General features: G+C 38.9%; 1 protein-coding gene across 2 annotated transcripts; it reads left to right on the top strand.

Annotated features, from left to right (window-relative positions):
• The first annotated feature begins 2,134 nt into the window (after positions 1-2,134).
• On the top strand, positions 2,135-10,303 carry dhx33 (DEAH (Asp-Glu-Ala-His) box polypeptide 33). Of its 2 annotated transcripts, none has more exons than XM_088280122.1 (12): positions 2,135-2,511; positions 2,804-2,964; positions 3,803-4,030; positions 4,830-5,000; positions 5,512-5,697; positions 5,829-5,940; positions 6,109-6,268; positions 6,372-6,460; positions 6,539-6,666; positions 7,255-7,458; positions 7,556-7,642; positions 8,896-10,303. In XM_088280122.1, exons 1-12 carry the CDS (start codon positions 2,301-2,303, stop codon positions 9,202-9,204), a joined length of 2,046 nt encoding a protein of 681 aa, XP_088136248.1. In that variant the 5' UTR covers positions 2,135-2,300; the 3' UTR covers positions 9,205-10,303. The 2 variants fall into 2 exon arrangements, with proteins under 2 accessions (XP_088136248.1, XP_088136249.1); XM_088280123.1 differs by having other exon boundaries at positions 2,365-2,511; positions 2,804-2,956.
• Positions 10,304-11,703: the final 1,400 nt, after the last annotated feature.

Genomic DNA, 11,703 nt, shown 5'->3' with positions numbered 1-11,703 from the left:
CATGTTTGACTGATGTATGAATTACTGTAGGATTAGAGTCCTGCTGCAAATCACGAAAATCCACAAGTAATTGACGCCACCCACCTGATACTGTTTAATGTGCTGGAGTTGTCTGTAAATGCCACAAGATGGCAGCAAATAGCTACTTTTGTCCAAATGAAGCACTTCAACTCATTTCAACAATTCCTTGGCACCAGGATCTCTTCAGTTAGAGCTTTGGTCTAAACATCAAATTGAGCTGGAAAATTAAAAACAATAAACAATAGCATATTCAGCGAAGAATGGGAACTCTGAAGTAAGTTTTTTTTTTTTAGCAAATACTGACCAGCAAACACGTACGGGTTCACTTTACTTTTGTAGCTTCTTTCATTTATTTTTCATTACTACTACTATTTTGGTTGACCCAAAAAAACTGAAATAAAATTGAATTGTCAAAATACTTGACTCAAAACGTTTTTTTCCATTCTTTCCAATCTCTCTTATTTAACACTAAACCTGTATTAATTGATTTTTCAGTGTTAACATGGCCAAATGCAGTCAAATTGAGAAGTATACCTAAAAAAAAAAAAAAAACAGCCATTGAGGTTTGATAACCAAAAATTCACATGACTAATCTATTCAGAACGATGCATGCTTGCTTACAGTTTACTGGAAATTTGCCCCGTAGTTGTTTAAGTTGTGGTTTGTGTGGTCCAACATTAGACAGACTCAGGCTATCGTTCCTATAATAAAAAAAAAAAAAAGCAAAGAATGACACTTAGGCCATACCAAGTAAAGTGTTGCTGTTACTCAAGTTAATGGTTTGAATATCAAATGATTATAGAAAGACTACAGAAACATTGCAGTCGGGGAAAGACAAATGCTACTGAGTCACAGCCAGACAGGAAAGTATTTGCACTAAAAACAACACAAGGTTATTTACTGAGTGATTCCAGAGAAGCTTGGCTTAGATACAAATGCTGTTTTAATCCCCAACATTAACCTGAGCATGACACGGTCGCGATAACTCATGGTGCTGTGAATTATGGGAGGAAAATGAACTTGATGTCACGAATTGTATTTCTCCACTAAATAACAAAACATAACCTAGATGACATATTTTCAATGGCTAAAACGTTCTTCCAGGTGCATCCAGTGAAGAAGAAACAAAAACAGCACACCACTAATTTTGAGCGCCATTGTTAACTTTGCTGTTGATTTTATTATTATATTCAAGAAAACCACAGCAATTGAACCCTTATTTATTTGGCCGTGTACTATTAATCTAATATGGATTAAGAATGGTGACTTAACGTGAGAATTTGTGCAGTTTGCTCTGACTTCCACTTGAGCAACATAAAACAAAATATTAAGAATGTGCAGCAAATTATGTGTTTACTTTAATTTACATGCATTTGTCATTCTATTTTCATGTTTTTGGTTTGTGATTAAAGTTGATGGGGTAGATTTAGACCACTTTCAAAAGATTAACACACTACAAATGTTCCAAGATTTGTAGCTCGACTCGCGACGGAGCTGAAAATCACTAGCCAGCTAATTTTTTTTAAAATAGAACAATGAATGGACAAAACATATTGGCATAGTACATTGTTAATATAAGACATAAAGGATAACAGACCAACCTCAAGAAAGTATCACAAAACAATACATAAGGAATAAAATAGAAGAATATTAATAACTATAAAAAATAAAATAAAGAAATAAAGGTGATCACTGGGGGCTTTTAGCAGGGTTGAACTCCGCTACCTATCAGTATAGTTTCAGAGCATTTTTTTCATCATGTATTTCACGGATGCAAAGTAATGACACAGTTCTTTATGAAAAACAATACATTTAGGTTTAGATTTGATGTATCTATTTCGCTAGCCAGCTTTTTTTTTTCAATTAACTTTATCAACATTTGCACATCCTACAAAAAATATTTCAACCACCAGTGACAGTGCAAAGAATATATAAAACATCATTCTTGAATATCAATCAAATAAAAACAATCAAGCAAACAAAAAAATTATAAAATAAAATACCAGGGGAATAAAAGTTTACAAAAAATATCAAGATGTTTACAGGTATTGAAGTTTTTTCGCAAACTGACTAAAGTGGCAAGCTAACCTGTGACGTCAGAGACATGCGCCGACGTTTGCCTCGTGGGCCATTTTTTTAAGCGTGAGCAAAACAACCGCAGTGGCGCTTGGAAGTACCTCTTCGTGAACATGAAAAGCGTTTTTCCTCTCATTTGTTGATACTGTCAAGCCTTAAAGACGCGACAGCGAGTGCACTCAGGAAATCTTGTTTTCTAGATCATGCCCTACGATCCCGACCATCCTCCGGCTAAAAAATTCAAGCCGGGGTCCGTTTTCTTTCGCCTCGACAAGCAGAGACCTGGCATGCTGCTGCCTGGGAAGGCAAAAGCGACCACGCCGATTCATGTCCAGAGAAAACAGCTTCCCATATACCAAGCGAGAACTCAACTTTTGAGCCAACTGAGACAGCTCCACAATGCTATTCTGATAGGTAACGTCTGTAACGAAGTCAAAGTACTTAATTACTCTGCATACGTAACATTGTCTCGTGGCAACCATTGCCATTTTTTCAGTTATCGGTAGATAATGTAGCATTTTTTTACGTAATTCATACTATTAGCAATGCTGTGTAACTACATATCTAAAAGCATTTTCAAGTGCACTTATTGTTTTCTTTTGCTCAAGTACAGGAGTTGAATCTGGCAACAACGATGGTGTCTGAGTGTATGATGTCACCAAACTTGTATTTCTTTTTTGACAAGACCCAATATCTGTGTTATTAGGCGAGACTGGCTCAGGGAAGACCACCCAGATCCCCCAATATCTGTATGAGGCTGGGATCGGACGCCAGGGCCTGGTTGCAATTACTCAGCCCCGCCGAGTGGCTGCGATATCACTGGCAGGAAGGGTGGCAGAAGAGAAGGGGACACAACTTGGCAAGCTGGTTTGTCCTTCTTCCATTCAGTAATGACCCTGTTGATCACGATTACACGCCGTAGGACATAGAAAAACTGACACTTTTGTCACGATCCGATACGATTCCCAATACCTAGGTGGTGAGCCGATACGTATTGTGATACTTAAATATTGTAAAGTATTATCCTTAAAATATGTAAAAAACCAGCAGCATGTGTTCCCCAAGTTTCAACTTCGATACCATTTTTCCTTTATTCAAGTGTAACGATTGAAAAGTGCGTGAACCATTCCATTGATTCCTGACACACGTGAGTGCAAGATAGGGAAAAAACCCAGAGCAATCACAGAGCTCAACTTTAAGGGCTTCAAACGTTCCAAAAGAACGTGTAAGCATAACTCTTAAATGTTCAATAACAATATTCTTATAGTAGGTTCCCCTAAAACGTTACCTATTCTTCATAGACTGGCTTCATTTAGGGACAGAGAGGGTCTGGTTCAGAAATAAAAGCTGATCTACATGCTCTGACTTCTTCCATTGTGGCTGTGGTTTTGTTCGACTCTTTTTTTAGGTGTCTTTAGGCAGTGCAGTGCTGCCATGTAATTGTCTGGCAGATTAACATACGACTGGCTGCTATGCTGGCGCTGCACGACCGCATGATATCGACAGTATCGATACTATCTTGACGTATCGGCTCAAAAAGTAACGCGATACATTACATATTTATGATATTTTTCCCAGCCCTACTATGTACTTTTTGAGGTAAAGAGAGAGAGTGAGTACCAAGTAGTAATCGACAACATCCAAGACCTCACATTTTCATTATATTATTATTACTAATACAATTTACATCTGCAACTATTTTCAGGTGGGCTACACCGTTCGTTTTGAGGACGTCACGTCCCCCGAGACTAAGCTGAAGTTTATGACCGATGGCATGCTCCTACGCGAGGCCATTGGTGACCCCTTACTGCTGCGCTACACTGTGGTCGTCCTGGATGAAGCTCACGAGCGCACCGTGCACACAGACGTGCTGTTTGGAGTTGTCAAGGCAGCTCAGCGTCGGCGCAGAGAACTTGGCAAAATTCCTCTGAAAGTATGTTTTTTGTTTTTTTTTTAGTGAATGTGAACACGTGGTTTAAAGTTTTTTTTCCACTATTTAAAACAGTTCCCAGGTGTCTTAATAACATGTCTGTGAATTGCTTTTGTCAAAATTCACTTAAGATAAAAAAAAAAATCATTTCATATCTTGGGATCAAATTTCATATCTTACTGAAATCTGCTCGTTCTAAGCATCTAATGGAAGTGAAGGACTGCCGACGTAACTGTACTGCTGGGACAGCGGTGAGTCTCGTGTTGCCATGGCAACCAAGAGTGGAGCCTGAAAATCTTTACCTTTGGAGGTGTCACATGGACACATCACCCACAACAAATATCTCCACCTCATTGACAACTCCACTAAACAATCATGGATGCGCTGTTTATCGGAAGCTAGCGCTAATCTGCGCGTTTATGCAGCAAAGTTGAATTCCGCTCTGTTTCCCTTTTTGACTTTTACATGATAGCAGGGGAGTCGCACCTTTTTGGGATATGTGTTTTGGCCATGCTTAAAAGTGGCTTTGGCTCTTCGCCCAGCTTAGTTGGTCCTGCCATGGCCAGAGACACTCGGTGTGAAGGCGGGGCTTACATTATTTTGAGGAAGTGCAGAATGACTCCCTCACAGACAGATGTTTAGAACTGGGCCAATGACAAACGATTTACTTGGTTGTTTAACTTCACACTTAATGGTCACTCCTGTGACCCAACTATTTGTGTACAAGAAATTCAAAAGTAATATTTCTTGTCCAATATTCCTCCTTTGTCTCATTGTTTTTCCCTTTGTTTAACGTGCCCAGGTCATCGTGATGTCAGCTACGATGGATGTGGACCTGTTCTCGGAATACTTCAACAAGTCACCTGTACTGTACCTGGAGGGCAGGCAGCATCCCATTCAGATCTACTACACCAAGCAGGCTCAGTCTGACTACTTGCAAGCTGCTCTTGTCACTGTTTTCCAGATACATAAGGTAGTCTCCAATGAGGAGACAATAAAATGAACAAAGCATCCTTTTTTTTTAAATACGGGTTATATTATAAATTATTTTTATGTAATTTATCTACGTTAGATGCGTTTTTATCATGTCTAGTCTGTCAAAATTAATAACAAACCAAATTACTTCACAGAATATAAGCAAGGGTTTTATAATGTAAACGGGAAGTCTTTTACTCAAAAGCTTTATTGAGAAAAAAATTCAAATTACTTTAATACTTGCTATATTTCTGGTTTATTTTTTCACTCTGATAACCACACCTGTCATAGGGCATGATTAATCAACATCGGACATAAAATAATCAATAATTATTTCTGATGATTCATCGTTTAGCTACTTTTTTTTTTTTTTTAATAAAATGTTGTCCAAATGCTCAGAACTTAATCTTCCCCTAAATATTACTAATTTCTGTTACAAGTAAACCATTTTGCCTATGTATATGGTTTGTGTTCCTCCTTAAAACTGCAACGATCTCATGTGTGCACAGGAAGCAAATCCATCACACGATATCTTGGTCTTCATGACGGGCCAGGAAGAGATCGAGGCTCTTGCAAGGACATGCCGGGACATTGCAAAGCATCTTCCTGACAACTGTGGCCCTATGGTAGTCGTCCCTCTGTATGCGTCACTGCCTCCGACGCAACAGCTCAGGGTCTTTCAGGCAGCTCCAAAGGTAAAGTCACTGGCAGAGGAGTGCAAAGTAGAGAAAGTGACAATTTTTCGTTTTTGTTTTAAATGCAACTGGTAGCTGCCAAATTGGTGCCCATTTATTGGATGCAATTTGCTTCTGTTTCCTTGTTCCAGGGTTGCAGGAAGGTCATCTTGTCAACCAATATAGCAGAGACATCAGTTACAATATCTGGGATCAAATATGTCATTGACACAGGGATGGTGAAAGCCAAACGTTTCAATCCTGGTGAGATCCCATTGTCGCTATTCTTGTGAGGTCATTCACTGACTATGACCCCTCTGCCTTTGCTATCTTATTCTATAGCGTCTTGTATAACTTTGATAAATTGGTGCTTTTCTTTGCTCTATTCAGTGCATGTTGGTCGTTGATTACTGTTTGTCAATTTGCTCTCAGACAGTGGGTTGGAGGTCCTGGCAGTGCAGCGGGTTTCCAAAGCGCAGGCGTGGCAGCGAGCAGGCAGGGCCGGCAGGGAAGACTCAGGAATCTGCTACCGTCTCTACACGGAGCAAGAATTTGATAATCTCATCCCTATGACTGTGCCTGAGATTCAGAGGTAACCTTGTTTTTGTTTTTGTTTTTTATAGGTAATTAGTTCACACTCGAAGCCACGTATTCTCATATGGGTCAAACTGAGTGAGTGGCCTGTTGTTTTCTAGGTGTAACTTAGCCAGCGTGATGCTCCAGCTCATGGCTCTAGGGATTCAAGATGTTATGAATTTTGATTTCATGTCCAAGCCCTCCCCAGGTAAGATGTAAACAGATCATGAGCTGTAGAGCATTTCCTCACCACCCGGCAAGCTGCAATTTCACCTCCCCATTACAGATGCCATTCACTCAGCTGTGGAGCATTTGGAGCTGCTGGGGGCTGTGGAGAGGAACAATGGGCAGGTTCTCCTCACCGCTTTGGGGAAAAAGATGTCAAGCTTCCCTCTGGAGCCAAGATATGCCAAGGTAGCACTGTTTGAAATGTTTACTTACAACGAGTGGGTATTTGAAGTAAAAAAAAAAATATATATATATATAAATATAAAGGAAAATGCAATTGTTTATTTTTAGTATTACTTGGATGACAGAAAACATTTAAAATGTAATTATTTTGCAAATAAATGATGGGCTTCTGGACTACTGTTAGTGGTGCACGTGAGCAAGGCAGCAACACATTTTTGTTCGTGTCCAGGCCAAAGCTATAAAAGTGTTGCTTTGTTGTAATCTTGCAGCATCTTGGTGCCAAGGATCAGTTGCATCAGGTGTGTTTTACATTTTTGTGGCAAATTAGTGCCATGGAAATATGTTAATGTGAGTTGATGTTTCATTCAAACAAGAGTCGTGCTTTGCAACCATCTGGTGGCAATCTATATGTATTTATAAACCTTTTTTTGTACCAATTACATGTGGATTTTAATTTTTTGAGACATGGCTCGCCCCATATCCTCTCACACGACACTGCGCTTTATGTAACCTGGTTGATTTGACAAATTGCCCACAGATGATATATGTATGCTAGCAGACACATCAGTTTGACATGTTCATGCTTTGCAGACCATCCTGCTGTCCCCCAACTATGCCTGCTCTGAGGAGATTTTAAGCATCGTGTCTCTGCTGTCAGTGGACACGGTGCTGTACAACCCGCCAGCGCGGCGCGAAGAGGTTCTTGCTGTGCGCAAGAAGTTCATGTCCAGCGAAGGAGATCACATGACGCTCCTCAGCATTTACAGGGCATTCAAGAAAGTCAGTGGGAATAAGGCAAGTAGTGCATGTTAGTACTGTAACGTAATCATCAGATTTCACCAAGCTACTTGATGAATGTATGGTTGGTTTTTGTTTTTTTTTTCTTTTAAAGGAATGGTGTCGCGAGAACTTTGTCAACAGCAGAAACATGGGCCTAGTGAAAGACGTCCAAGGTCAACTCAGAGAAATCTGCCTTAAGGTGCATCCCCCTCAAGTCCTAATACAGCAATTCCCTGCCTGCATTATTTTTAATTTGCTATTTGTGGAGTCCTCTATTTCTGTTGTTGTTGTTTTTGCAATCTATGTTCTGTTAATTATCTGCAAAAGTCCTTTTCTGTTCTATTTGCATTTTTGTGCTCTTTCTATTATGCTTCGATGCCACAAGATGGCGCCAAAGTCCTGTCTAAATTAAATGTCTCTGCCAAAATTAAAAAGACTCGAGCTTTGCATGCTGGGGAGAAATTGGGTTGTTTGTAGAAGTAAGCAAAGTCTAGCATGTACTTGATCACTTCAGGTGTAATTTATAGGGTTTTTTTGTTTTGTTTTGTTTTTTTCCCCTCTAAGGAGCAAAAAAAGATCAATATGAAAATATAAATAGATATAAATATAAGTATAAATTATATGTAAATAATTTATTTGATTATGTTGTATATATGTGTAACAAATATGCATTTAAACAACTATAAATATTTCTGCAATTTATCGGTGGACAGTACAAATGCTTCCCCACATCAATATGATAACAAAATTACTACAACAAAAAAAAAAACATTTCATCCGAGTGGTGAAGTAAGGATATTGTAGTTTAGTGGCATTGGATTACGTCAATGAAATCATGAAGAGTAAACTGATAAATTGTCCACAACAATGTGGATTGGGAATAATAAATTGGGACAGGAGCCTTTGCACTTGAATCAGAAAACAAGACAAAGTTCAGGATGTCAAAGAAGTGGCTAGGGGCTGAGCATACTGCCAGAATGAATTGTCTGCTGGACTGAACTTTGAGCCCAATGACGATTGCCATTCTGTCCAAAGAATCAAGACAAAAAAAAAAACACACAAAGGGTGGATATCATCTAAATTGTTTCCATTACACAGATGACAGTACTTGAGGACAGGAATAATAAAGGGGCCAGCTTAATGGCGATGAAAAATGGAGGCGCTGTCGGTGTCGATATTTTCTAGCGCTGTAGTAAGCCATTTTTTAGAATTGTCATGGGCAAAAGTTTCTCTCAAAGATTACATTACTCACGCCATATGAAAAACAATCTAAAGGATTTTAGCATTGATGTCAGGGTGAATATAAACCTTAGAACAATTGCTACTTGAAAACACTTGCAGCAGCAAAAAAAAAAAAAACTGTTTTAATGTGAACAGTGTAAATTAAGGCTAAACCATTTTTTGGAGTTGACATACTCTATTATAGTTCTGTTTTTCTTTTTGTTCCGTCAGCTGAACTTAAAGCTGGAGTCATGTGGAGCGGACACGGGGAAGGTTCGCCAATGCCTCGCCCACGGAATGTTTGTGAATGCCGCGGAGCTTCAACCCGACGGCAGCTACTTAGCCCTGGACACCCACCAGTCGGTGGCCATCCACCCTTCGTCTGTCCTTTTCCAAGCCAAGCCAGCGTATGTGGTGTTCAATGAGCTGCTGCACACCTCACGCTGCTACATGAGGGACTTGTGTCTGGTAGATTCTGATTGGTTGCTGGACGCAGCACCGGAGTACTTTGGCCGCAAACTGCGCCCGATGAAGAGCTAACCGGTTGTGTTTAGTGCGCCTCACTAACCCAGGGGTACTGGATCCTCGATTTACGCTTCCAGCATGAAAACTTCATTATTATTATTGTTTTTTTTGTTTTTATTTTGTTTCTTTTTATTTTGTATTCATGGCTAAGTATGATCAGGCCGATGTTTAAAAATCAGGTGTTGCAGAGAAGGTTGTGACCGAATGACAGCTTCTATGAAGGACTGTTTTGGCATCTTTTGGAAACCTCCTGAGGTCATAAAAGTGCTCAAGAAAGTGTATTGAAATACTCAGTGTAGTAATGGATTACACTACCTCCCACTTAAATCTTACGTCAAAGTGTCACTGCAGCATGAATCTGCACTCTGATGTCACACAACTCAGAGTTGACAATTGTTTTAATAATCCCGTTTTATCAAACTGTTCAACGGCTAAACGGGGTTTTGTTCTGGAATGTTCGAATTTCTTCTCCTTTGCTTGTATTTTAAAAGAATATCAATCACCGTTTATCGTTAGTACATGTTTTCTTTGCTGTGAATGTCAGACTATGCGGAATAGAATTATTTGGAAACCAAATATTGACAAGTTGACTCGCTTCCAAAGAAAGTTAATGTAGACAAAAACTAAGCCTTGTGTTCTACTGAGTATATAGAAAGCGCTCTTGAAGAGGTGTTACGCACGCATTGGCTGTAGAATTGATTCAGTCAATAATGTATTTTAAAAACGTTCAAGTTTTGACTAAGTGTTCCAGCATGTAATATGAACTTGCTTTTGTAATATCTGCACCCACTTGTGCATGCTGTTTTGGCACAATTCATGCTTGGGAAGATGCATGAACGCATCTCTCGATTCTGCCTTTTGCGATTGTCTGGAGCTAACTAAGAACGTTTATGCTATTCGTGGAGAAGGAAATTAGAAGAAAATATCTGATTACTTCTTTTGCACTTTGTAGAAAGTGAATCCCAGCTTGTGAAAGATACAGAAGGTTCTTTTGTGATTTTTGTACTCTTCGACTCAGGATTGTACAATAACTTCAAATATTTTTACACTATGGAAACCGTGTAAGAACACCTGCATGTCCTGTTATAATAAAAGAATCCATTTGAAAGGGTTATTTGAGTTTGGAGGTTTTAAACCGGCGCTCACATCAGCACATCTCACATCGGGTCCTGATTTTTATCCAATAAGGGTAAAAAATAAATAAATAATTGAATGTAATACTAATGTATTAACCAACATTTTGTATGAAATTGAAGCAACTGTGCTTTTGTTGTCGACCAGACCTCTTGCCCAAATTCGGATGGTGTTGGCTCCAACTCACCCGTCATTTTTTATATCAATTTGAATCTATTTTCCTTTTCATAGCCTGATATTGATTCATAAAACCATATATCGGTACTTTTAATAACCTTTTTCCTTGTAAATCTACATGACTTCACGCGTCTCGCAAGATCTTGTCATAAACAAAACAATACAATTGATGTAAATGCATATCTAACATAAGGGTCAAACACTTTTGTGACATCAATTGTGATGTCATAGTCATGTTTTGGGGTTGGATTTGATCGAAAGGGGCAAAGGTAAACTAAAGCGACAGGAGTAAGCAGAGCTGATCCAAACTAGGTTTGTAAACCTTGCCAGATTTATTAGTGTTTGTGAATGAGAAGCATTGACTTTGTGCACTCTGTACACTGTAAAAACATTACATATTTATTGAGTTACTTATTCTTATACAGTATATTTAAGTTGGAGGGATATACAAGAGACAACAGTGTTGTAAACTCATTTCTTTGTTGAAAATGCAGGAAAGAAATTTTTTACATTAGTAAAAGTACAAATATTTTGAATTCCCAAACAAGAATTTTATCTACATTTTATTGCCTTGATGTTTGTTTTTTTTTAACAGTTAAATGTTCTATGATGTGGAGCCCTTTTGTTTCTTAAGACTTCAAAAGCAGCTTGTTACCAAAAGAGCCACTCACTTTCCTTCTTAATTTGTACTTTTCAACCTTTTATGTGTGAATGTTAATGGCCTGTTTTGGGCTGTGAGAGTCATTAGAAGTATAGTATCGGAACGCCATTGTTTTTTCCTCCTGTTAGCCTTTTAGCTCATGTTAGAAAAGTACTTAACAGAAGCAAAAGATGCTGTTGTGCTTGGGATACACCATCCAACTCCTAACCAACTTGTCAGTGTCCTCTTGAAATAGTGATGTGGCAACTCCTATGACTTTGATTCATGGGGAAAACAAAATATGCGGCTACTTTACTATGTCCTCTCCGAACCAACTCTGGACAAAAAGTTTGTATATAAACAGTAGGCGGCGTAGTGGGAAACTGGTTAGCATGATGGCCTCTCAGTACAGAGGTCGCGGGTTTGATTCTGGCCTTCCTGTGTGGAGTTTGCATGTTCTCCCTCATTTCCTTCCATATTCCAAAAACATCCATGCAAGGTCTATTTGATGCTCTAAATTTGGCCGTAGGTGTTATTGTGAATGCAAGTGTTTGCATTCTACT

The sequence above is a fragment of the Idiotropiscis lumnitzeri genome, chromosome 17 (genome assembly GCF_059441095.1).
Source record: "Idiotropiscis lumnitzeri isolate Australia: NSW breed Sydney's pygmy pipehorse chromosome 17, RoL_Ilum_1.0, whole genome shotgun sequence".
NCBI classification, from domain to species: domain Eukaryota; kingdom Metazoa; phylum Chordata; class Actinopteri; order Syngnathiformes; family Syngnathidae; genus Idiotropiscis; species Idiotropiscis lumnitzeri.
Note: the sequence above shows the minus strand (reverse complement) of the source record. Positions and strands in the feature narration are given on the sequence as shown.

What these genes read in the sequence shown, in the direction of transcription:
- dhx33 (XM_088280122.1), top strand. Translation starts at nt 2,301, where the DNA reads ATGCCCTACGATCCCGACCATCCTCCGGCTAAAAAATTCAAGCCGGGG. An exon ending in TCTTTCAGGCAGCTCCAAAG is followed by an intron (nt 5,698 to 5,828) that starts GTAAAGTCACTG and finishes TCCTTGTTCCAG; the next exon opens with GGTTGCAGGAAGGTCATCTT. An exon ending in TGGAGCCAAGATATGCCAAG is followed by an intron (nt 6,667 to 7,254) that starts GTAGCACTGTTT and finishes CATGCTTTGCAG; the next exon opens with ACCATCCTGCTGTCCCCCAA.